Raw genomic sequence first — 27,160 nt, forward strand, 5'->3', positions numbered from 1 at the left:
AACAAAAAAGCTAAGTTTTAGACTATAAGAGCTTCTTCTGTTGCGAGTCATTGTGGTTGCAGACTCGACCTGGATTCTGGGTCTGGGATGTGTGATTGAAATAAAAAAAGTGTATTCTACTGTTATCAGCCATCGGTCAGTACAGTATATTTCTACAACCCTACTTCAAAATATACCTTGTAACAAGCTGCAAATTTTTTCAGCATTAAGCACAAACTTCTTGGTTTTCAAACCCATCATAGTTAAAATAAACGCAGTGGCTATTTGACCGGCTCCGGTCTTTGAATCTGAAACACTATTTGACCGGTCATGACGTCACTAAATAAGTACCTTTTTCTTTTTCTCTTTCAAAGCAAAAGACGTGAAGCGCCGATATAAACTTCTAAATTCAACACGTTTTGTTCAACTCAGTCCGTGGCGCATACGTTGCGTCTCGGGTTGCCATTCGAGAGGGGATGAGTTCGATACTATCCGGAAGTATCGATTTTTTTTCATTTTTTTTTTTATCTAAATTTTGACCCGAAGCGCATTTTTGTGGTCAATTTTTAATTTGAGTAGCCTAAAGCCCATTTTTTTATGTCTTTTCAAATGTGAGAAATAAAGTTAAAGTTTTTTAATTTGCTGGAATTTGAGAATTTCTCTTGGTAATTTTCCGATCGTGATAAGTGGTCCACTTTTCCGATCGTCCATTTTTTTTAAAAGAAAATTAAATTTTTGCTCTTAAGTTAGTTATAGCCTATACAATACTTCTTTAAAAAATGGTTTTACCATTACCATTTTTTTAAAAGAAGTATTGTATATAACTAACTTGAGAGCAAAAATGTTGGGTCGTTCGGCAAACACGGTCACTTATGACGATCAGAAAATTACCCAGAGAAATTCTCAAATTCCAGCAAATTAAAAAAACTCTAACTTTATTACTCACATTTGAAAAGACATAAAAAAATGGGCTGTAGGCTACTCAAATTAAAAATTGACCACAAATTGCGCTTCGGTTCAAAGTTTAGATAAAAAAAATGAAAAAAAAATCAATGCTTCCGGATAGTATCGAACTCACCCCCTCTCGAATGGCAACCCGAGACGCAACGTATGCGCCACGGACTGAGTTGAACAAAACGTGTTGAGTTTAGAAGTTTATATCGGCGCTTCACGTCTTTTGCTTTGAAAGAGAAAAAGAAAAAAGTACTTATGTAGTGACGTCATGACCGGTCAAATAGTGTTTCAGATTCAAAGACCGGAGCCGGTCAAATAGCCACTGCCTAAAATAAATGTATTTATTTCCCAATTTTTAGAATCAGCAAAATTTTAACTGGCAATTTTTCCCCTCATCCCTTCAAATTGAAAAGTATAATTCATTTAATCATTTGGCAACACTGATTATGCTGCCACCTATTGGTTAAATATACTGATCTGCCTGTGTTCTTGTTCAGTTTCAGCAAAGGTTTCAGTTTTATTCGTAATCGCCACAACTATGATATATTCTCGCTTGCATTGACCATATTGAATAATTTTTACAAAACTCCAAAACGACGTCTTCCAAGCAGACTTTGCTGTACAGCAGCTTTTCCTTTGTAGCGCCCTGCGTTTCTGCTTGGGTCTTTTCAATGTTTTTTAACGTCTTGAAATTGTCGTTCTTTTGCATATATGTAACGCTACCCAGGAATTCAAGTAATAGACCTTTTGCATAACAAACCAACAGAGCGTGACGTTGGAGTCGTGAACGACTAGCCGCTGTTTGCAATGCTGTGCGCTATGGTTAGTGGAGTAGTTTGCGGGCGAATAAATTGTTTAACGTTTGCTTGAGCTGTTGTTTTGTGGTCTTTACAAGCGTGTATCAGTGTTTCAGTGTAATTTGACAGAAAATAAAAGTCTTTAAGTTGTAGACTTAGGCTACAGAAGTGTAAACCATCGACCAGTTCTTTGCTGTACTGGAAGCGATCTTGCCAGGCAAAGATAGGAAGAATGTCCTGTAATCAGAGATGGGCAAGATCACCAGTATTGGTGATCTTGAAGATCAAAATCAAGATCACCAAGAATAGGTGATCTTGAAGATCAAGATCAAGATCACCAAACTATGTGATCTTGAAGATCAAGATCGTGATCTTGAAGATCAAGATCACTTTCAAGATCACTTTTTGTGTACTTGAAAAAAAAATGAAGTTTTTGATCAGTGATGTTGCAAAAAATAATTACTATAAGCAACCTGGGTAAAGGTATATAGTTGGTATTGCTAACTTTTACTTTTAACTACTCGATCGCTGGCCTAAGAATTGTGATAAGTTAGTGACTGTTGCTATTAGGCCTATCAATTGTTGATGTAGTTTGCGTAGAATCGCAACGTCACACCCAAGGCCGAGGTTAATTACAGTTGTTCTGAAAAAGTCGCAAAATTTGCAATTAGTTTTATACGTTTTATTTATAATAAATAAATAAAAATAAACTTTGAACTGCATCATCTTTTACCAAATTTTTGTCTGGTTCGTGGGAGTTTTTATTCGTGTTACTAAGCAGTTTTAACTTTCACTGTATTATGTCAATGTTTATTACACCATTTACCTATCTGGCAACCTTGATGCTGTTGTCTGCTATCAAAAAAGTTCAGAGGTCTGAGGTCAGACAAACCGCTCCATACTCAGACCTTAAACAAGTCTTGGTCTGGTTGATTTGCTGCAATACACCACTTTACATGACCAAAGTCGGCGTCCTAGAGTCCAGATTTTTTAACGCCGCCATTCTAGAGTTTTGAAACATCTAAAATTGAGTCAAAGAAAGAAAACATTTCTTTAAAATTCACACATGGAAATTGTGAACAAAATTAAATCATTTTTTATTATGCGTCAACATAAAGTACACGGAAGTTGACTTCTTTATTATAACCAACACAGAAAACTTTTTCAATTTTGAAATGGCAACACTGACCAGATTAGACGGAGACTACCGTCTTTTGTTGGACACATATTATATTAACAGTGGCTTAATGTTAGTAGTTGCCACTAACTGCTTTGTACAGTAGCCTACGAGTTCTAAAAAAATGCCTTTATTTAGGAAGTAAAATTCAATTTTAAAGTGATCTTGATCTTATTGTTCTTCAAGATCAAGATCACACAAAAAAAAGTGATCTTAGATCAAGATCAAGATCACCAAAAAAAAAGTGATCTTGAAGATCAAGATCAAGATCACGATCTTGATCTTCAAGATCACTTGTGATCTTCAAGATCAAGATCACGCCCATCTCTGCCTGTAATATACAGCTTCAAAAGCTAAGCGTGCAATTCAAAATGTTGATGCAGAACTTCAAGGTTTGGTACCTATTAGTTCTGCACAGGGATGAAGGAACCACGTGGGCCTCGTGGGCCCACCTACTTTATTTTCTGGGTGGGCCTGGCCCACCCACTTTTGAAAGCCAAATTTCTTTGAAAAGGTAGTGAAAACGGCAAATTAGAGAAGGAGTTCCAAAAAAAAAGCTCTTCACTCATTTGATACACACTGGTTTGATTGCACAGGCCAACAAAAAAAATTTGGCACAAAAGGTGAGAGTCATTTTAGAGTATTTCAAGGCCCCTGATTCCAAAAATGCACTTGGTTTTTTCGGATTTTTGAAACTACCAGAAATTGAATTTCGAACCAAGATTACATTCTTCCGTAACAAGGATAAAATTTTAAGCAGCTACTTTAATGAAGAACACAACTTTGTATTCTGTAATTATATAAATGGCCTTCGTACCTTGATGGGTGTTGCTCAGTATATAGTAAGCTTACCATAATAAAGAATTGCGTTTGTTCATCGATGGCTATGTTTTGATGATAAGCAAAACAAAATGTTTTGCAAAGGCAAAGGCAAAACAAAATGTTTTGCTTATAAGCAAAACAATGTAGGCCTATGTAGTTTGTTTGTAGGCTACTTAGTATCTTAGTTAGTAGGCCTAAGTCTGATACTGTTGAAGTCAACAAACATATTAACGCAATGCACAAGTTGTATATTATACATCTTGTATCCTAAGGCAGGGGTGTGCAACCTTTGTTACAGGAGGGCCAGATATAAATAATTGGGTGAAACCGCGGGCCGCACGTTTAGTTAACATATGATTTCTAGTAGTTGCAAGCACAAAAGAGTAGTTTTTCTTGTTATTCATGTTATTCTTGTATTAGGGGTTATCTCCTTCCAGAAATAATAAGTTAGGACGCATAAATTTCTGAAGAAAACTGCTATTCAAATTGATTGTCACACTGTCTTTAAACGAGCTTAGTGAGAAGTTTGCAGCTGGCTTCTTTTCCTGACGGCTTTTTCCAAATTTACTTTAATGGAAGTGATCGCAATTCGAAGTCCATTTTCCAAGTGTTGGTCTGTCAGAACCGATCAATAGGGAGATTTCATGACGCCCGTTTTAGAAAAAAATGTTCGCACAAATACGTTGAGCCAAAAAGTGCCATTTTTGAAGCCATGGATTTTTGAAATGTGGAAAGTCATCTTAGTTGAAATGTTTTCGGTGAAAATCGCCAAGATTCATTTTTAAATACTTTGCTTTCAAATCCCTTTTCTCTTGAAGATCACTCAGTTCAAGTTGGATATCAGCTGGTGCTTTGTCAATGTCCGTGTTGAATGGCGAATAGAATATATCAAACAAATGTTCATGAGATTTGAAGTTCTTGAAACGAGCCAAAATTCATACAACAATTTTTCAAATTTAGTTTTCTTCTCCGGATGCATTTCATAGTCTCTCAAAGTTGGAAAGTGGAAAAGATGTCCTGTCTGTATGTGAGCTTTCCAAAGTCGTACTTTGTTCGTAATGCCTTTTGTGTGACCATACATTTTTAGAAATAATTGATTAAACTACCATTCAACGTTTTATAGGCAGAGAAAACTTTTTCTCGAACCGTAGAAAATTTCATGATCAGATCACCGCTTCAATGCGTGATGGAAAGCTACAGATAAATCTGCATCTGGCATTACAGAGTGCAAAAAACAGTGTTGCAGAACGCGTTTTCAAATATCAAATTCTCATCAGTGCAACTACGTTTATGAACGCAATAACAACGGTTAACTTTAAACTCAATAAAATACATTGCAAACGTTATAAGGACATATTCTCAGTGTTCAATTGAATATAAATAAATCCAGAGACATCAGAATAGAAAATTAAATACAATGGAGAAATAAAACATAGTAACTTTAGCGGGTTTAGCGTACTTTATTTCTCTATGGTTCAACAAAGCAAACTCTCTACCAAAGCTTTAAATACAATGGATTGGCGGTGGCCGGTGGGAGACTTCTAAAATGGTTAACAGAAGGTGCGAAATCTACAATATTCCACTCCAAAATGAATTGTTCAAACGTAGCCTACCAGACTAAACTAAATTACCGCATAAACATGTTTCGCGGGCCACACACAATTTAAAATTGGCACATCTTCGCGGGCCACATAATTTTTCTTCGCGGGCCACATTTGGCCCGCGGGCCGCACGTTGCACACCCCTGCGACCTAAGGCTTGCTTCACGTCGTATTTTGATTGTTACTAGGCCAGTAAACGTTAAATAGCCGTTTGTTTGGGTTGTAATCAACGTGATTGGTTTCAAATGGCGTTTATACAACTCAGAAATGTGCCTGGGATTACTTTCATTTTTGTCAATATAATAAACGACACGACGTTAGATCTATGTAGGGACTCAAAATTGCAAAAAAAATGTTTTTGCTGTAGGCTATCTTAAAAACTAGAGCCAATTCGAAAAAAACAAGTGCATTTTCGGAATCAGAAGCCTTGAAATACCCTAAAATGACTCTCCCATACCGTACCTTTAAAAAAAAGTTTTTTGTTTGTCTGTGTTCTCTTTGATAGCTCAATGATGAAATCTAATCTTCAAACTTTTCTGTTGAGCCCACTGTTGATGGGCAGCACGTGTGGGTGTGGTTGCGTGTGATTGGTGGAGCAATCTATAAATCAATCTAATTCTTCACCAAGGTTAAAACAATGATATCATTACATACTCGTATTATGCAGTGCATGCACGTAGGCCTACGCCCTACTGTATAATGCTGTAGATTATTTCTCCCAGGTTGGTATTATAACTGTGTGTATATTTTTCCTTTTTATTTGCGTGTACATCGGCATATTTTGTACAGCGCTATGGAGCAATTTAACAATTTTGTAATTTGTTTGACCAAATCGGGCCCAAAAACGGAAATTTTTCGGTGGTTGGCACAAAAGGCAATCATGAAAACACAATGTATAAGCGATTGGAAGTATTAGAAATGCAGCAATGCTATGGGGGGTCTGGGGGGCGAAGCCCCCCAGAAGTTTGATTAACTTTGACTGCTACGGCTTTGGGCCCACCTACTTTTAAAATGGTTCCTCCATTCCTGGTTCTGCATCTGTAGCCTACTGTACACCGTATTTTTCATTCATGAATGCATCTCATGTATTTAAGGTTGATTAGTTTGAACTTATTCCCTCATCGTGATGTTATCATAGCAGCCATGAAGCCAGACTCAAGAAGGACTACACAAGCACCATGACCATCATCGACTGCACTGAAGTAGGTTATACGTCTCAAACCACCATCCTCACTTCACCGTCAGTCGCAAACGTAGTCGAACTATAAAAGTACTAACACTGCAAAGGCATTAGTGGGAGATGATCTAAATGGGGATATTATGTTTGTATCTCGGTTGTACACTGGTAATGTGAGTGACAAAGAAATATGTCAGAGGAGTGGATTTTTTCATCTTTTGAAGCAGAAAATAGCTGCTAATGAACTGCACTTCAATGGTGCTGTTGGCCGATAAAGGGTTTCTTATAGAAAAGACTTAGCCTACATGATATTGGTCTACATTTGAATATCCTACCGTTCCTAGGCAGAAGGCGTCAAATGTGTGAAGACGAAGTGTTGAACACACGAAGTATTGCACGCCATCGCATTCATGTCGAGAGGGTCATAAAAAAAATTCGTCAATCTCAAATCTTCGACAGGAAAATACCAGTGACTATGCTTGGTATCATCAATGAAGTGTGATTGGTTTGTTGCATCTGTTATGCAGAATCAAAATAAAATGTTGCACGACAAGGTACCATTAACGTGGTCCATAATTCCCGGTCAAAATGCACACGCTCCATAATGGCCGTCCTAAATTGCCTTTCCTAGTCTGTTAGACAACACTATGATTAAAACAAAAAAGAATTGAAGTGTACCGACAACCTACGACAATTCATAAACACAAAAAATTTACTTTCACCTGCCAGCGACTTCACACTTGGTTGCAATAACAAGAAACGCCTTCATAAACCGTAGTAAACATAAACAAGCGATTCTTAACCCTCAGACTCCTCGTAACTTAAACGTCACGCTCTGGTGATTTTGAATGCGCAAAATTGTGCAATTGTGCTTCAGGATTTTGAGGCGTGATTAAGAATTTGCGTGCCTCTCAAGAATTTGCATGCAAATAAGCTAAACGCATTCTTGCAAGTCCACTGGCACAATATCCAACTGAGCAGAGTTGCCAGACTATGATTTTGATTGATTTGACTGATTCTTCGTTATGTTTTTCATATCTTTATCCTGCATTGCGGGAAAACGAACTTGAGTGTTATGCACCTGACCCACGCTGCAGCCGACGGCAATGTCTGTTTCCGGTTGTCTACTCTACTTATGACTTAATAGTATCTAATCTTTATCCTCGGACTGAGAAAGCTTTTTGCAGAGCTTAATCCTGGCAGTTCCGCACACTTGTAGAATGTAGAGGATTTGAATCATTGACGCAGGCCCGGTCACCGAGATTGACAGAGTGAAGTTTCCAATTGTTAAAGTTTAATTGTTGCCGTGTTTTGTGTTTTTATTTGCGCCCATTGCTATAGCGTATAGTACACTGTGATCACAGATGCGATACAACAGACGACAGGAAGCAGCAAAGTGACGCATAGTCTTCGAGTCAGCTGCTCCCCTTATTTTGGCTTGCCATTAAGTGTCTTTGCCGAGACACAGCCACGTGCTTTGGAGCGGTGTCGAACCCACGTCCTTTCGAACGTCGCGCAGACGTTCTCACCACTCGGCAACGGGAATTATTCCATCTATTATGTGCCGCTGAATGGAGAGCAATCCTTAACGTGCGTTGCTCAAGCGCACACCTCGAGAGTCGAACCAGCGCAGCTTGATCTTGAAGTGTCTTTGTTCCAGAAGTGACGCGCTAACCAACTGAGCTATCGGGGCGGAATATCTTAAAGCCAAAATAATACAAAAAAAGACAAAACAAGGAAAATATTAGGAAAGATAGCCAAATAGATATATTTACCTTTTTCTATTAAAAATAATAAAATGTACATATCCTTTATGACTTTTAGCGGATTTTAATAAATTGTAGCAAAAATAATTCTGAAAGTAGCCCGAAAAATAGCAAGTACTGTCTGTAGCAGAAGGACTGTCTGTAGCAGATGAGTTTTAATCCGCCGCATTACGAGTATTAAACAAGTACCGTATAGAACATGCATTGAACAATGGTGAATACGGTTTCATCTGGTAAGGTTACGATATTTGAGAAATATTGATTATTATGCATTTTGAAGAGTTAATTTAAAAAAAGCCTAATTCGAGGATGTTGGCCAATCTGGCAACCCTGCGACCAAGGCTATCAATTTCAAAATTGCTTTTAACAGATCAGTGTTAAAAGCATGAGCTCCGTTAGAGGGGGGGCCGCGGGGGTACTTACCCCCCCACTAATTGGAGTGGGGGTAACTAATGCAAAATTACCCCCCCCCCACACACTAATGTAGAGATAAAAATATCATTTTTAATAAATTTTTTACTTTTGTGTTTTGTTTTCATGTTTTTATTTTGTTGCACAACTTTTAAGGTTTTTGCTTGGAAACTCCGACTCGCAAGACAACGCCAAGTCATCTACACAAAAATATATGCATCAAATGCCCTATAGGTGACGTCATAATTTCTCACTGCTACAAACTGTTTAATTTCGCTTTTACCACTCACGAACGAAACCCACTACAGTTGCATTGTTTCAATGTCTTATTATTTTCGGTTGTTGTAAAAGTTAATACATTTCAGCTTTTATTTTTTTTTCTGAATTGAATGTAGGCCTGCCCTACATCAGCGCTACTCAACTGGCGGACCGCGGTCCGAATCCGGACCTTCTGGGTGTTGAAGGTGGACCTCGGGCTTCTGGAAGAATAACCTCATTGTAGGGCCTCTTTAAACAGATTTCCATTAGAGAAAAGCGATTCTTTGTGATTATCCAAGGAGGTGGGGGCTTCGCCCCCAGACGCTTTGCCGTTTTCTCTGATGTGCGATCCACACAGCTACACTACAAAGAAAGTAAGAAACACAATACATTTTTTTTTTTTTATTTCTTTGTTTGTGTCAGACAAAAATCCAAGTCGTGTAACATACTATTGAAAAGTGTTTCGGTGCTCGTGGGCTACTGGTTGTTTATTTTTCGTGGTTGCATATGAAATATTCACCGGACCGCAAAAATATTCAACTTGTCAAAATGGATAAGATAATATAGCGATAATGCTCACCTATCAGCTCATTATCGAGTAACGAAATAATAACTATAGCCTATACAAAGAACAATGGCACGAAAAGGCATCATGCTAGTAACCTACTGTGATACAGACTTTTGTGTGGTGAATATTATTTTGAAGCAATAATGAAAGAGTACAATTAGGCTAAAAGCGAATAGCAGAAATTGTTAAATTACAAAATGTGCAGTAGGTAGCTTACATTACCTTAAAAGAACACCATTGCCCCCCTCATCCACAGAAAAATTGAGGGCAGGGGGCATCCGCCCGCCCTCTTCCGGCGCCCCTGCGGGGGGCACGTGTCAAAGTGCCTTCACCCTGGTGCCGCTTCTCACAACCTCCAGCACACAATGAGAACTTTAACCATAGAAGACACGACAACATGACGAGATGATTTTTATTTTATAGCGTGCAAGTCACGATTAACAGAAGACACACTTCAAGAACAAATCAATGTAAAAATGACAGATTTTGCTGTCTGGGTTTGTACGGATTTGAAATCATGCTGGATACTTTGACACCTGCACATTTAAAGTATAAATTCATGATTGGGAAAATAGCTAAACTACAAACTTGACAAATAAATAAAGACAAAATCCACAGCAATCGAATGAACTAAGAACAAACATGCCTTCCATCGATCTCACAGCCCACGCTTGGATCTGCTGAAGAATAGCAGTGAAGACAAAGGAACCAATCTTCGTGCCCAACTTTAGCCTTAGGTATGCCGGGACACGACACGCTCAAGGGTAAGCGATAAAAAGCTTACATTTTTTAACCCACAACTAATTTGCTAAAATCCAGAGAGACAATGCTATCTTCAAAAGGCAACCAGTAATCTTCTGCGGTCTCAGAACCAATCTGCATGAACCAGATTTCTCTAGGAGTTCAACTGTTTCCGAACTGACCATTCGAGAGGTGCCAAGGCGTTCATTCTCCACTCATATGACGACTTCTGCCAGGAAGCATGATAAAAAATTTTAGCGCTGCCAAGATGGGAAACTCAAAGCGTAAAAATGCGCTTTTGCTTGTATTGAAACGATGCTCCAGGGCCTGCAATACATGACATGTGTTGGAAACAGCGACATGTTTGTGACCTAACAAAAATGAAGGGGAGTGTGGAATCGGAAATTAATTGATGAGATCAGTTTCTCTATCAAAGGTCTCCGCCAGCAAATCAGTCCTTTTTACATGGATTCAACGTCTTTAGACCAGTGGTTCTCAACCGGGGGTCCGCGGACCCCAAGGGGTCCGTGAAGCGATTTTAGGGGGTCCGCGAAAGTTTCCGAGTTTTCAGCATTATTGATAAATTACAAAATTTAAAAGTTGTTTGTGCTTTGTTTATGTATTAACCTACAGTGATTCTCAAACTGTAAGTCGCAACGCACTGGTGCATCGTTTGAAATTTCAAAGGACGTGGCACAAAGGTTTGGTTTTTTAACTAAAAATATAAGGCTATGTTCAACTTGATTCTTTTGATACATCAGGTTGTTGATCAATGATTAACTTAGAAATGCAAACGTTAGTCAGCAGTCTATCACCACTCACAGTTTTGCAATGACTGCGATTATAACGAGCTAATATTGATTACAAATAAAAATTTCTTTGTAACGGTCGCAAGTATTCTATTAACTTTAGATAAAATTTGTAGAAAAACATCAAATGAGCATATAGCTTACCGATGTTTGATCCTGTGTGCCAACATATAGTTCATAAGTCATAACATAATTTCGTCAATCTCATCAATTACGTTGCGAATAGAGCAAATTCTTCTAAGTGTGTTGCTTCGAAACTTATGTAGGCCTAACGTTATGCAACATATGATTACATAAGGAGACGCGATATAGCAAAATTTCAAATAGAATTTTTTAGGGGTCCGCGACCGCTTCGAAGGCACCAAAAGGGGTCCACCAAGACAAAAAGGTTGAGAACCACTGCTTTAGACGAACGGGTAATGGAGATCATGTCTAAGATCTGTTTGACATGTCTACAAACTAGTTGTTTTACATTCATTCTGCATTCATGTCACGTCTGTAGACACTAGACATGTCAAACAAGCAAGATGACAAAAATGTTTTTGTAGCGCGTACAATACGAATATGTACTAAACAAGACAGACAGGCAGGGCACACCTTCAACATAAGGATTAATTAATTCATGGCCTGTATAGTGTATAATCAAGATTGGCTGATGATATAATGACAACTAAATATATGTCATGTGTAGAGGTGGCAAGTAAGAAAATAATTGCGTAATGCATTAATGCTACAACATAAAGCTTCGAAGATTACTTACCGTAACCAGACGTGACACCTCTTCAGATGTCAAGTCGCCGTGAATCTTGGCTGAAAGAAGCAGGCAAGCAGCGGCAATGTGGTGGCGATTAAACTTATTAACAAAATGTGAGAACACCAGCCGTTCAAAGTAGGATTTTGCGCACGATAAAACGCCGGATTCGATACCGAAAACCTTTGCAGTTCGAAGCATCAGCCTTTCCAAAGAACGCAGTTTTGACAACGTTATATTCACCTAAAAACACGTAAGTTATAAATGCAAAGTGAACCACTGAATCGAAAATGTTCAAAACTGGGACTTCTGTAGTAAGTGCTGCTAACTACTGTGCAATGCCTACGGTATTAAAGTCCATTGCATAAAAATTATAATGATGATGGAATACGCTACTAATATTCTCATACAGATTAAACAAATAATAATTTTACCCCAGGAAAAGAATGTTTGAACTTCTGGTTCAAGTCTCGCTTCAACTCTAATGCCTTTGTGTAGCCGATCACACTCACCTGGTGAAACAACAACAAAATCATCTCGTAGAAAAAAACGAATGTAGAAGCAATGCTTGATGGAAGCCACCAAAGGCTATAGTATATAGTTATTAGTTAGTCCACCACTCTCATTTCGACAAACAGAAGCAACGCGCTGGTTCGACTCTCGGTGTGTGCACTTTTTAGCTATGTTTTTCTAGAACAGCTCTCCATTCAGAGGCACCTATTGGATGAAATAATTCACAAGAAACAAGACTTCAACAAGTGGAAAGTTCACTTTGTCAAACTCGGTGACAGGGCATGCGTCAGTGGTTCAAAGCCTCTACTGTACAAGTATGCGAAAGTGTCAGGAATAAGTTACCGAAAGGCTTTCACTTCACAGTCCGAAAATAAAAATTCAACCGATGAACCAGTAAAGCAAAGCTTTATGCTCCAGGCGGGGTTCGAACCTAGTTAGGTTAATCGACTTCGCCGCCCGCAACGAAAGACCAATCACGTGGTTTTACGTCACATCAAGTACTTGAACACGACTCTGCCGTCATGATGACATGCAAGTCCATAGGACAAGCAAATCTGCAGTTTCGAGCATACACGCACATTCAAGCAACACGTACCATGTATCCACTGAACTGCAAGACAGTTCTGTGTTTTCCAGATGTCCACTCCGGGCAATCCAACTCAGCAACTGCGAAAACATGGACTTGTATGAAAAGCAGACATGAAGAAACGTACAAAGTGACACATTTTTGACAGAAAATTTACTTTTCAATGATGTGCTTCAAGAAAACTATAACGTGAAATACTGTAAAAAACAATCCTAGATAAACCCATACCCGGCTCTATCTTTGAAGGCGACAGAAGAGATTCATAAGAAATCTAAAAAAAATAGTAGTAACGAAGTGATCAATACTTCACATGTTTGTCAACATCAACTACTAATTACGATAACAGAGCGACTTCAAAAGTAAATCAACCAAGAGTCCAAGGCTTTCAACTTTTCAAGGTCTGCGTTGAAAATGGTCGCGGTTTTCGTGACGTTGAAGTACTCTTCCTTCTTGCAAGTAGGCTGATATTCGGTAGTTTCAGATGCTATCGTTGAAAAAGTTTACGGAACTTACGCTCCTGATTTTTCGATTGGTATTAATTTAAGAAAATGCAATACCGGAGATATTTTTGGAACAAAACCTTTCCTTACTATTATTTTGTCACCAATGTGTCTAGGTGGAAATGGGAGTATGGTCACATACTGGTGAATAAGGAAAGAAAACACAGCATGTGAAAGAGAAATGATTAAGTTGTCAACCAAAGTAGTTTTATTGCTCTTTGGCGGAGACATAATAGACTTATAAAACTTCGTAGACTTTTGCACGAAAGTCCTTTAAGAAATTGTTTTTGTAAGCGAAACCGAATCATCGTAGCCCATTACATTAACGCACGAAGTTCTCTTCAGAGCACATTGTTTTTTGCATGCATGTATACTTTTCGTCCTGTTCTGCTAGCTGTCAACTGGCGAACACTGGTATACTGTAGAGTGTAGACGAATGAATTGCCCTCTCCGAAGATGAATTGTCCTCTCCTTTCATTACTGTAGTATCAAATCCTCAGCACTTTGCCTTCTACTTAATTGCCGGATTATCAGACTCAAAAAATTATTTCGTTTCGATGCACTTCACTTTCCCGACCTTACTTCTGACATAACAATCTAAACGATGTGATCTGACGCGATTTTACTCTTACCATATGTTTCGAAGGCGTCGTCATAAAGGGGTCCATAGGGTTATGGCTGTTTCGATGATCGGGAGTGTCCATTGTAAACGATTTCGTTGACGATATTTGACTGAAGCACAGAGACAAATTAAGAAAAAATCTTCATATGCACAAACAACACACGATCTAGATGGTTGGTATATTAAACACGTTACCTTTTCAGTTTATCAGCATCTCTGGCAAAAGGCAGTATGGAAAATACTCCACATGGTGTATGGCAACTAGATTCCAATAAAAATATTCTAAGAAATAAAACAAACATGTTTAATATATTTATGAAACAGTGTTAATCAGTAGTTAAGAAAACAAACATGTTAATGAAACGAAACACTCCGCTGCTTACAATTCCAAGCATAACTACGTTAATCAAAGCATAAGGAATAACTAAAAATCTAAAAAAAAATGTGCCTTTTGGATTGAAGCAATGAAGAGGCAGTTAGGTGCAGTTTGGTTATAGGTTTTCTTGAGGTATTCAAAGGATAGTTCAACATCCGCGATTCTGTGAGATGGCCAAGTTGACAACTGTGTGTTTCATTTAAACTCGATTGTCCTGAAAAACACAAACATATTTCTAATTTTTTCTTGGCTGTTAAAAATTTCAACTGCAATAAAACGACAAACAGTTGAAAACTGATTTAATCTGCAGGATTAATATTCTTGGATTAGATGATTAAGTAGGCTAGCCTACTTACTAAATGATAAGTCACAATCTGCATACCAAATAACTGGACTGCTTTTCAGAAAACTTCATTCCTGAAGAGATATATTTTAGTGAAAGGACTGAACATTTTTATGATGAACACAAAAACAAGAGCACTGGAACACCATTTTCCAGATTTTTGGTAATTGTCAGAATGAAATTTTCTAAAAATTCTCTTTTAACGTCTTCTTTACTATCTTCCCCAGGTGACAGCATTTCAACTTCATCAGGCATTGAAAAACAAAGACAATTTGATTCATAAAATTTTATGTTAACCATTCAATAACAGTCTGATTGGACATTTTTGAACACCTTTTTTCTTTTTTTACTGCTTCCCTAAGGCAACAAAAAACTTTTATATCATTACAACTCAAAGAAAGTAGAAAAATCTTAGAAAATTCCAGTCACATAGTAGCGGTTACCAAAATCTTCCAAATGTAACAAACCAAGCTGCATCTCCAGTTAGCCCTGTTCAAACTAACTGTGATTCGAAAGCAACTGTGAGATATCATGAACAATGAGTAACCGAATCGTTTTAGATACTATTAATTAATCATCAATATTGCCAAAATTTTAAACAACATACTTCGAAGAGGCTTCATGTGGAGGCTTGTGGAAGTTTCAGCATAGGAGGAAACCGATCGATGATATTTGGTTGAATGTTGGGGGCTGCAGAATACTTAATGTGAGTATTTATGGTAATAGCTTTTCGTAAAAATTCTTTGCCACATGCAATGCTGGCCTCTAAGCCACGGCCGCCGAAAAGTTAAATGGCCTCTGAAACTACTGTGTTAGTACTACAGACGAAATCGGTTAATCGTATCACCTATTTGCCAGACGTTTTGATACGATTATACGATTGATTCGTTTAACCAATTTACTAAAAAAAAGGTTTGTGGTGAATGGCGTAATTGTTGAGAAGACGTCTATGCTGACTAGGCTGCAACGCACATTACAAACTGATACTTCCTACAACTGTTTACAATTCTGGTTAAACTTTAAAGAGTTTACTAGTTTTCTGTTACATAACACTATGCGGTATGTTCCAGCCAGCAAAACTGGTTGTTTTTACATTGATTTATTGTCTGCAGACGTTGAATCAATGTAAAAAAGACCAGCTTTGCTGACTGGGAAGAGCTTGTACGATCAAAGCATTTTTCTGCAAACTGCGGCAATCGGACTTGTTTTCATCTCACCGATCTCTGTGACGTCACAACGCGAACTTTGGCCGTTGAAGTTTTTGATTCAAGCGTGCTATTTTTAGCCTACCAGCTGTGTAGTTTTGAGAATGGAATGTGGCCTACAAAAATAGGGGTATGGTAGAAAAACACAGCTCACACTTATTGTTTGTTTTGAAATCACAAAGGGTTTTTTTTTCAAGTTTTTTGCGCTGTCTGGTAAAATAATTAATTTGCAGTGTTCTTCAACTGAACGAAACTGCACAAATGAAATTACGCACTGCATTTCACAACAGTAGGCTACTTTTATTCAGCAATTTAAAAAAAATTCTCCAAAGTTTTCTGGTTTAAACTTTTAGACATGTTTCCCTCTCAAGCCGAAATAATTCGTCGGCGTCCATTCCTTGGAAGGCCAGTCGCCGACGGATGACATCAAAAGCATTTAAACTTCTTTATTAGGAAGTGTGATTATTCCTTTTGTCTGCTCTTCTGTTTTAATGAAACCCAGCTGTGCGAAAATTGGTTGTTTGCGGTACGATGTCTAGCACATCAGATTATGGCCTGGGATTACAGACACTTGTCTTTGTTTTGATCGCTTGCGTCTGTCACACCTTTGCTTCATTTCGCCTTTGAACATTGCAGACAAAAAGAGACATTCTCTTTTTGCTTACGGGTACAATTATACGATTAAATGAATGAAGTAGGCAAACGTGAAGCAAATCCTGATGCTTTTATCCGACTTATTCTTTTAAGCGGTATACGCTTAACCGATGTTTTTACTTAACATTAGATTGGATTTGGTTTGGGATTTCAGGTTTTGATTCAAATAAACGATTGATACGTTTAAGCAGTATACTATTAACCGATTTCGTCTGTAGTAGGCCATGTTTGGTCACCAGCTTTCACAAGCCAACATTTCTCCACTTGCGTTTGTACATGAAAATATTTCTATTCACTTACATTTGCAACCTTTTTTCACAAACAAGGCAAAGTCTCTTACACGCCGACAAGAAATATTGCTGATAAAAGTTTCACAAAAAGTTTGAGCGTGGACCCGTAAAAACTCGAAGACTAGCTGTACCCCTACTTGGGAAGCAGTGCATTCAAGTAGGCTACAACTGCAAATAGTTCCAAATTGTTCTTAAATCAGTAAACGCAAAAACATGATCTATTAACGGATTTTCAAAACACTATTTCTCAACGAATTTTTTATTTCGGCTGCTGGAGTGCTGGGTGCAAGAATTTGGCCACCGGGAAGAAGCTCTGGTAGGCCATGCTTGGTCGCCACAAAAATAAAGGAGCTTAGAGGCCTGCAATGTTTGAAAAACTGTTTATATTACGAACCCTAACCATCCATAGGCTACACTGAGAAAAATCACCAGTCTTACAACAGTATAACAATGACAAAACGTTCACTGTCTGATAAAAAAACAAACATATAAAGCAATGTATTGTTCGCTTGCAAGCCACTCTAAAAATGAATATATTATGTCGATGTGATACACCATCCACCTTATTCTAGGTACATCACTGGAACCAGATATATACAAAGTAGTGAGCCCATCTTTGTTAGCATATGAAGATCGCTGTGTAGACTTCTCTGTTGACAAAAGAGGGACTTGTTAGCTACAGTATAAACAGTTTATTTATTTCATTAAAAATTGTTTAGGTTTGAGATCTTCAGTAGTCTATGGTTATATTTCACAAAAGTGCTCTTCTAAGTATATATACAACAATACAGGTCCACTTCCACAATGTGTACATTTCAAAGTAATTGCAACTTCACTGTTAAATATCTTATTAATTATATTATATAAATTATATTTTCATCATGACTTGATGAACGTTTGTTTATGGACTTCTTCTTCTTCTCTCGTTTGACTTGTAGTAGCTTAGATTGGCAATGGCTCATCGTGCAGCCATGATACGGTAGTTGGGTCCAGTTGTCGAATACCGATGATTCCACTTGGGGGCCGTAAGGTGGGACATTCGTGGAGTATGTGTTGTTTGTTCTACCGCTTCTATGCATTGTTTGTTCTACCGCTCCGCAGACACATATCGGCGTATTGTGCAACCCTGACCTAAACAGATTAGCTCCAGTGCAGCCAACGTCACATCTGATCCTGTTCAATGTGACCCATGCCTTTCTTGAGAGGTCTGCTCCAGGAGGGATGAAGAGTGCTGGTATAACTGAAAACTGGGGAGGGATATGTGGCAGCTCGTTCCATTCCTGGGCCCATGTCTCCATGCAGCTGAAGTTCTTATATATTTTATGGACAAACATGCATGATATAAAAAAAGAGAATAAAACAATGAATAAACATAAACATATACATTACAATATATCAAACAAGACAATTTAATACAAGATTTTTAACATCCACAAATTTGTAGGCTACAACCTACCTTGTTCTTTGGGTGCATTTTGAGCGCAAAGAGAACATGCATCTTGAAGGGATAGCGGAATGTCTGCAAAAACCTTAATATAATTACACTTCCATCTAAGTTTTCTGGTAAATAAATACAACACTAGCAGAATATTACCTATCTTATCATTGATAAGAAAGGGCCATATCTACAGCAAAGTACATACACCTATTTTATGCAAATACTTTTATATCTATGGCAGTGTTATTGCTCAGGACTACGCACAATTGCACAATGCACATGAGGAATAAAAGTGCCATAAACATAAAATTTCTTGCACAAATATATGTACAGTGCTGTAAATATAGATGTAAGTACAACCACTTCATTTAAATAATACAAATATTTTTCATTTTTATATCTATTATTTAAGGGGGCAGTTCTACTTAGAAAAAAAATGTTTCAAATTTTTTTTATTTTATTGATATATATTGGAAATTTATCGTAGATTCCGAATATGCAGTCAGTTTTTACCTATTTGCCCTCATTAGGCTTCAAACGGAAGATTTTCTGAATGCACCTCAGTTTAAAATGTGAATAATTCTATTTTTCAAATGCGATTTACTCAAAATCATGTTTTTGTGCACTAAAAATGTTTCCTCTAGAAAACTACTTGTCAGAATTGGCTAAAATTTTTAACAGATGTACAGTAGGCCCTTACGAACATAATGATTGAGTTTTGTTTCAATATTCAGAGTTATAAATATTTTAGTACCAAATCCTGAAGTCAAATTTGGGAGCTGGTATACAAGTCCCCCCCCCCCCCCCCGGTAACTCATGACAGACAGGACTCAACCAAACATATAGGGTAAAACTACTTTACCTTTGCTTCCTGTTCACACACTTCAATCCACATGTTTTGGTCAATTCCTCTTTGTCATGAGCTGCCAAGGGGGGGGGGGGGGGACTTGTATACCAGCTCCCAAATTTGCTTTCGATGCATAGCAATTATGAATTTTTTTATATTTAAAAAAATAAAAGAGTTAAAAGAAATCCCCTCAGTCAATTTATGGCTAGGATACCCTACTAGACCTCCATGCAGTTTGAAGTCCCTACCTCTTGCCATTTTCGAGTTTTTAGGGCTGCAATAGAGACAATCGGTTGATTTTATGTACAAATTCAAAATGGTATAAACCCTTAATGGATTGTCCCAGCCTAACAAAGTAAATATTTTTGGATAGCTTGTTTCCTCCTTTTTCTAGCAATATATGGTTTGTGGGTGAACTTTTGTGTGTAGATTATTATTTATGACAAGTACGAAAAATGCGATTCTAAGTAGAACTGCCCCCTTAAACAATCACTTATGCACGATGTAGCCTATTTGTGTATGTTCAGTTGTAATCTGCATTTTTGCAGTGTAATATTAAACTTCTTGTTATTGCTGAAAACATGAAAAATAATTAATATCTAAAACAAATATAACAACAAAATTTATAATCATTTAGATATAAAGCACAGGTAGAGCAACTTACTGGTCAAGAATGATATGGCAATTTGTCTTGTTTCTTCATTCATTCTGTAACTTTTTGTGATAGAATATCATGTTTAAGTTGTAAAAAACTTCTGTATATAACTTATTATACTACACAGGAATCAACAAAACAAAATGTAAAATTACCTATGAATACGATGGTGGGTTTTATACAGGTTTTAAGGTTTTTAAATCCAACACATTACAGCATGGAAAAAAACGTGTCTCAGATAATGAGATCTTAAAACCCATCTGTCTATATTCTATTTACAGTTGAAAACTGCCAGATTCATAAAATTATATTGTTTTAACAACAGTGCTTTGCACATCATGTATATATTTGGTTGTCGCTTCAAAGGCTTACTACCGGTATGAAACGATAAGGTTTGCAATGATTTTACCCTATAATTTAGGTCCTAAAGCATAATGTTTTCACAAACTTACAGTAAGTGAAAAACTATTGCAAAGTGTAATTTTTTATTTGATGGTATCTCATTTTGACTAAAATAAGAGGGACCATATTGAATGCTAATGATAGTAAACTTTTAAAAAGGTACATAGGTATATACTAGGTGGGTCTGCTACTATTCGGCTAGTCCGATTCGGCTGATCCGATTCGGCTAGTCCGATTCGGCTATTACCCTTTTCGGCTACAGCCCGATTCGGCTAGTCCGATTTGGCTGATCCGATTCGGCTAGTTCCCTATTGGGCTACAGTCTTTATCTGTTAGTTCCCTATTCGGCAATTTTTTGAAAATCCAACGATAATCCTTCTGTAATCCAACATCGTTTCTTTTGCATTCCGACAAAGAAAAACAAATTGAAATGAAATTTAGCGAAAAATGTTTGAACTATTAAATTGAACTGTTTGCTCACATAAAATAGACAACGTCTTCTGTTTATTTAGAGAATGTTGTAATATCGCTTCTTTTATAGTTGAAATCATCGAAGCTTTAGATGAGTGGGGTTTAGACCTAACCATTGAGATCTTAAAACTAAAAAGCGAATTAAATTTATTTTTGAACTATCAATGTTTGCTCAGATAAAATTGACATGTAGGCTATCATGCGTCGCCGTCTGCATGCAAACTTAGAATATATTAGAATCCTCAACTATTACAAAATTCTAAATCCAACGACACTTTCTGTTTATTTACTGTAGAGAATTTTGTATTTTGATCTCGAAGCTTTAGATGAGTGGAGTTTAGACCTAACCACTGAGATCATAAATCATATTTATGACACCGGTTACATCCCTAGTGATATGGTACGTTCCATATTCATAACTTTACCAAAGAAAACCGGAGCAACAGAATGGTCACTCCACAGAACAATTAGCCTTGTGAATTACGTAACAAACAGCTTACTCCGAATCATGTTGATGAGATTGAGACCAAAACTACAATCGGAAATTTCAACAGCACAGTTTTTATTTGTTCCAGACAAAGGGACCACAAAAGGAATTTTTTACATTAAAAATGATAACAGAGAAATGTATGTCCGGTTCTTCTGTTTATTTAGAGAATTTTGTATTTTAATTCGACAATATGGTATCTTTTGCATTCTTGCATTTTATCCAGTGTTTACCTTTGAGTGCCTTCCCAGACGGCAAAATCTGTCATTTTTACATTCATTCAACGTCTGCAGACGTTGAATCAATGTAAAAATGACGAGTTTTGATGTCTGGGTTCGTTCAAAATATGTGTTTTACATGAAAACAACAGTTTTCATGATTACCAATAGGGGTTAATGAGATAAAGTCTCAGCGAAAACGTGTCAACGAAAAAAAGACAGTTGCCAAATAGCGTTTGCAATAAAAGATGAAGTTAAAACCTAAGTGGCAGTTTAGAGTAAACCTGGGTTTCGGCGTTACATGACCTGAAATTCCTTTGGTTAGTTCCTTCGTTAGACTCTCAGTTGATGTTACTTGATCATGGCAGAGGAATCGATTAGTACGCAGCGCAAAGGTGAGGTTTTTCTACATGATGGCTACATGTTTCAACTAGCTCAATATAGTCCAGACGGGCTTAAGAAATACTGGCGTTGTTCCCGACGTGATGAGAAATGCAAGGCTCGCATCAACACTTGTGTGGCAACAAATCAGGTAATAATGTGTGTTATGATGACTATATTTTGATCATTTGAGAAAATGTGCCAAGAAATGTCAAGTACTTGAATTGTAATAATTGCAACCGTTGTTCACCTGCATTGACGTTGGACCTGGGAATGCACCACGGACTGCCCTACCCTAATAATAACAACTGCTTTGATAGTGACGTTGTGCTATTACTTATTACTAGGGCCATTTTTTTACCTAAAAAATTGAAAAATATGACTTTATTTTTTGAAATATATGATAATATATGACTTTGTTTTAAGCATCAAATTTATGCTAATCTCTAATTAATAACTCGTATGTAAGTTTTTACATGTATTTTGAACAATAACACACTCGAACAACTAACAAAACACTTCTATTTCACTTGAAAATCACTACAAAAATTCAAATGTCTAATGCATCCACTGGCGCCGACTTGCGGGGTGGCCAGCCACGCCACCCCATAACCTCTATGGCATGATGGCAGCCACCCCGTTTAGGTTACATTACTTACTGCAAATAAATGTAATTTGAACGGACGTTTAAATCTTTTTTTGATTATTGGTTTTCGCTTCAAGTCAACGTAAAGCAAGAGGTGAACCAATACAGTATTGCGAAGAAAATGATTGTTTTTGTCACAAGCATGATACTTGCGTAACATCAAGCAAGCTACGTGAAGATTACGCAACACGTGGCTACGATTTGTTTCCTTGTTGTTGGGATCGTTTTATTTGTTACTTTTCATAAGTCATTGTTACATTTGTTAGGTTTACAATGGGATTTATTAATCAATAAAATACGATCTTTCCATTGCCTCTCCCAAAAATCTTTTTTGAAAAATTTTAAACTGCTTAATATCGCTATAAATTATGACAGCTATAAAATACTCGGAAATAAAATTAGCTCCACCCCCTAAATGAATATCTATTTTCAAATTAAAAAAATGCAATTTTCGAATGCTTAGTAAAAATCAAACAAAAACATGCAGTTTGAAAGTTTATAGGTTGCCATATTGTGCTATCTGCCACCCCGTGCAAAAATAAAAGTCGGCGCCTATGTGTAGGCCTACCTACCAAACCAGCTACTTAGTAGTACGAGTCAAAGCTCTGTACTCGAAAAGTACCCTTGACTCTTGAGGTCTCAGCACTGGTTGACTTAGTCGCCGTTAAGCTGAACTATCGTAAGTCCAAATTTTTCAAAATTGCGTTTTTGGTTGATTTGATATCTTTATAAACTACAGTTTATTTTGTTAAAGCATCGTAAGTCCATCTGCTTTAGTTTTGATGATACAGAATGATGAACTATCGCAAATTGGAGTTACGATAATTTTGCAAAATAATAAAATGGGACTTACGATACTCTGCTCTGAAAGTAATTTTACACGTTTCACGTTAACACTCCCTTTTCTTTTGGGTAATTTTTCTTTCAATCGTTTTTTGCATGTTGATATTCAAGGCTTACTTATATTTCTTTCTATTTCGCATAACAATTTTGCTGTTTTATTGTAACTACATTTCGACAATTTTTTATTGTTAAACTATCGTATGTCCATACTCATTTTTCTAACGTTCAATTTTTGCAAAAAAGAATTATCTTTTTTTCAACAACAAAGCTCCATGAAAGACAATGTATATATAGTTTTCATGTTTTTCCGTTAGAGAACTTTTAGAAAGATCAAACAATGTACAGCAAACACAGCGTGAACTTTAAAATTCAATTTTCTCAAAACTGCATTTTTGGAGTTACGACGGTTCAGCTTATTAGCGACGTAGTGGCCTACTGCAAGTGTTTATAATGTTCAGAGACTGGATTGTGTGTTGCAAAATAATGTGTCAAGATGATGTCACAATGCAAATTAACATCAAACAGCAAGCGCTATTACTAGGCTACAGAAAGTAATAAAAATGTTGCTTCCAATGCTAAGTGAGACTCAGCGTGAGAACTCTCATTGCCTCCCTTCCACAAATTATTATCAAAGTTCAATGTCTACAGGAGCTGTTTGAACTGCATTTACAAAGTTACTCCGGCTCAATCTTTGTATTTTGAAGTAAAAATGAAGTCATATTTTATGATCTAAAACAGAAAATATAACTTTTTATGACTTTATAACTTCTTAAATAGACACCGTAGAAACGTCGTTGTTTCACTGTTATCGGTTTGACAACTTTCTGCATTACCAAAAAAATATGACTTTAATGACTTTTACTGGCCCTACTTATTTCACAGGTAGTGAACACTGGCAAGAATCAGCACTTTTAGAAATGAAGACGATGTTCGATCAAGCTCAAACTTTCAGGAATGTCGTTTTATGATTATTCGCAAGAAAGAAAGTTTGTAGCAATGAAATCGGAGAAAAAGTCCGTTTCGACCCACCCTACTTGTTATGTACCGTATTGATTGTATTGACTTGTTAAACTAGGGATTGGAATTTTGTAATAGTTGAGGATTCGAATATATTCTAAGTTTGCATACAGACGGTGACGCAGGATACATGTCAAGTTTATGTGAGCAACATTTTAATTTAATAGTCCAAAAATAAATTCAATTCGCTTTTTATGTTTCGCTAAATTTCAATTCAATTTATTTTTCTTTGTCGGAATGCAAAAGAAACGATTGATGATGATTATGTGTCTCATCTGATACAGACGTTGGCGATCATGGTCTTCCAATCTTTTCTGTCATTTGCCATTCGTATAAAATCGTTCGTTTTAACTGTTGTGTTTGTGGCCCATTGATTCAATCTGTTTAAATAAGTTAATCTTTGACGGCCACTGCTTCTTTTTCCCATCCCAAATCTCCCTGTCGGTAAATATGACCTACAAATTGCATCTGGCGCCTTCTAACTGTTCTTATTATCATATCGTTACTTATTGTCTAGCATTCACATCCGTAGGTTAGAATTGATATTACATATGCTTTCAAAAGTTTAATTTTGGTCTTTGTTGTCATGTTGCGATTCCTGAAGACTACGCTCATTTTACTGAAAGTATCCTTTGCTATAGCGATTCTCTTTTTAATTTCAGTGTCACTTTGCCATCGCAAGTTATAGTGTACCCAAGATATTTCAATTTATCAACTTGTTTCACACCATTGAGTGCAACACACCATTGAATGTATGGTTGCAATTTGGATAAGTTTTCATTTTTGATACGGTCATACATTCTGTGTTTGAATTTAACTCTTACCCATTCGTGTACTGTTATTGACAGCACAATTTAATAAGTCCTGTAGATCGTTTGCAGATTCTGCTATCAGGACTGTATCATCATTCATCAGCGTATCTCAAGCTTGTTACATTTTGTACCCCAACCTTTACTCCATTCATATGTTCGATGTCTCTCAAAATCATCTCACTGTAAGCGTTGATAAGATCTGGAGATCGGACACATCTCTCTGTTATCATTTTTAATGTAAAAATTCCTTTTGTGGTCCCTTTGTCTGGAACAAATAAAAATTGTGCTGTTGAAATTTCCGATTGTAGTTTTGGTCTCAATCGCATCAACATGATTTGGAGTAAGCTGTTTGTTACGTAATTCACAAGGCTAATTGTTCTGTGGAGTGACCATTCTGTTGCTCCGGTTTTCTTTGGTAAAGTTATGAATATGGAACGTACCATATCACTAGGGATGTAACCGGTGTCATAAATATGATTTATGATCTCAGTGGTTAGGTCTAAACTCCACTCATCTAAAGCTTCGAGATCAAAATACAAAATTCTCTACAGTAAATAAACAGAAAGCGTCGTTGGATTTAGAATTTTGTAATAGTTGAGGATTCTAATATATTCTAAGTTTGCATGCAGACGGCGACGCATGATACATGTCAATTTCATCTGAGCAAACAGTAATAGTTCAAAAATAAATTTAATTCGCTTTTTAGTTTTAAGATCTCAATGGTTAGGTCAAAACCCCACTCATCTAAAGCTTCGATAATTTCAACTGTAAAAGAAATTTAATTATTCAAACATTTTTCGCTAAATTTGTCGGAATGCAAAAGAAACGATGTTGGATTTTGTTGGATTACAGAAGGATTATCGTTGGATTTTCAAAAAATTGCCGAATAGGGAACTAACCGCTAAAGACTGTAGCCCAATAGGGAACTAGCCGAATCGGATCAGCCAAATCGGACTAGCCGAATCGGGCTGTAGCCGAAAAGGGTAATAGCCGAATCGGACTAGCCGAATCGGATCAGCCGAATCGGACTAGCCGAAACGGGCCATTCCGATACTAGGTAGGCTATGTAAGCAAGAAAGTCTGTGGTGTCATAGATGGAAGTGACCATATTTACGATTTTGAATGTAGATTTTCTTGATATATGTATAATAAAATATGCAGGTAGTTATACGTCGTAGTCTATTCATAAACTTTTTAACTTCAAAGAAAATCATTTACTTTGCAAAACCATCAGCTATTGAGCTTCGCTAAAATTCCTTTATAAACTTGCTTGAGACTTGCTAGCAGTGCTCTCATAAATGAAAACCTGAAAGTCCTCAAGCTACGTCCAAAAATTCCTAGATTACATCAAAATTCCCTAAATCATTATTACATTCAGTTTCACGTTCTGAAACAAAAAACAAGAGTTAAGCGGTTTAAACAACAACACTAGCAAAAACTATTCTACAAGCTACATGACTTTGTTGTTAGTGGGCTAAGTCTCAAAGCAAAAAGCAGTAGGCCAACCGTATATTAAATTACAGTGATGCTTAACATTATAGGGATAGAGTGAAGATTTACCAATGCTTATCAAATGCTAAAAATGACATAAACTGTGCACGACTAACGACTTATTCATGAGAGCTATTTCGACTAGCAATTAGTTGATGTGCTTCAGCATCTGTAGCTGAATTCTTCACAGCCCTGGCCAACTTCAACAATTTAGCTCGATCACTTAAACCCAGTTTGTCAGCTGATAAGCCAGCTGACTTCATACCTTGTTGGGTGTGTAGCAAACCAACTAAACTTTCTCATTTTAAACTGTTCCTGTAGTCAGTTTTAATGTCCTTCAAGCTACTAAAAAGTCGTTCAACTGGGGCATTTGAACATGGCAGGGACATTAGGCAAGTGACTACTTTGCTAAATATGAACTCAAATACGGAAGAAAACTTCACAAATAAACTTACATTCATTTTGTAAGCGAACAAGACAAAACTGCTAAAATAGTTTCGGGAGAGAGTTTGCTTTCTTGTACCAAAGACAGGCAAAACACAACAATACCAC

The 27,160-nt window shown here is 37.0% G+C and overlaps 1 protein-coding gene across 2 annotated transcripts; it reads right to left on the reverse strand.

The window, feature by feature from the left end:
• Positions 1–9,908: 9,908 nt before the first annotated feature.
• LOC145764657 (uncharacterized) lies at positions 9,909–26,347 on the reverse strand. Of its 2 annotated transcripts, XM_082576300.1 has the most exons (13): positions 26,336–26,347; positions 19,850–19,899; positions 18,357–18,419; positions 17,463–17,550; positions 15,359–15,441; positions 14,481–14,622; positions 14,228–14,314; positions 14,043–14,142; positions 13,139–13,181; positions 12,920–12,990; positions 12,246–12,323; positions 11,821–12,054; positions 9,909–10,578 (listed from the first exon to the last, which is right to left on the reverse strand). In XM_082576300.1, the coding sequence occupies exons 2-13, from the start codon at positions 19,890–19,892 to the stop codon at positions 10,456–10,458; spliced, it is 1,155 nt and encodes a 384-aa protein (XP_082432426.1). In that variant the 5' UTR covers positions 19,893–19,899; positions 26,336–26,347; the 3' UTR covers positions 9,909–10,455. The 2 variants fall into 2 exon arrangements, with proteins under 2 accessions (XP_082432426.1, XP_082432427.1); XM_082576301.1 differs by lacking the exons at positions 12,246–12,323; positions 26,336–26,347 and having other exon boundaries at positions 19,850–19,995.
• Positions 26,348–27,160: the final 813 nt, after the last annotated feature.

This window comes from Aplidium turbinatum, chromosome 2 (genome assembly GCF_918807975.1).
Source record: "Aplidium turbinatum chromosome 2, kaAplTurb1.1, whole genome shotgun sequence".
Taxonomy (NCBI): Eukaryota; Metazoa; Chordata; class Ascidiacea; order Aplousobranchia; family Polyclinidae; genus Aplidium; species Aplidium turbinatum.

Coding starts and splice junctions, on each gene's coding strand:
- LOC145764657 (XM_082576300.1), bottom strand. CDS start 19,892: ATGAATGAAGAAACAAGACAAATTGCCATATCATTCTTGACCA. Junction 14,623..15,358: donor CCACATGAAGCCTCTTCGAA/GTATGTTGTTTA, acceptor TGTGTTTTTCAG/GACAATCGAGTTTAAATGAA. Junction 12,991..13,138: donor GCCTTCAAAGATAGAGCCGG/GTATGGGTTTAT, acceptor ATGTTTTCGCAG/TTGCTGAGTTGGATTGCCCG.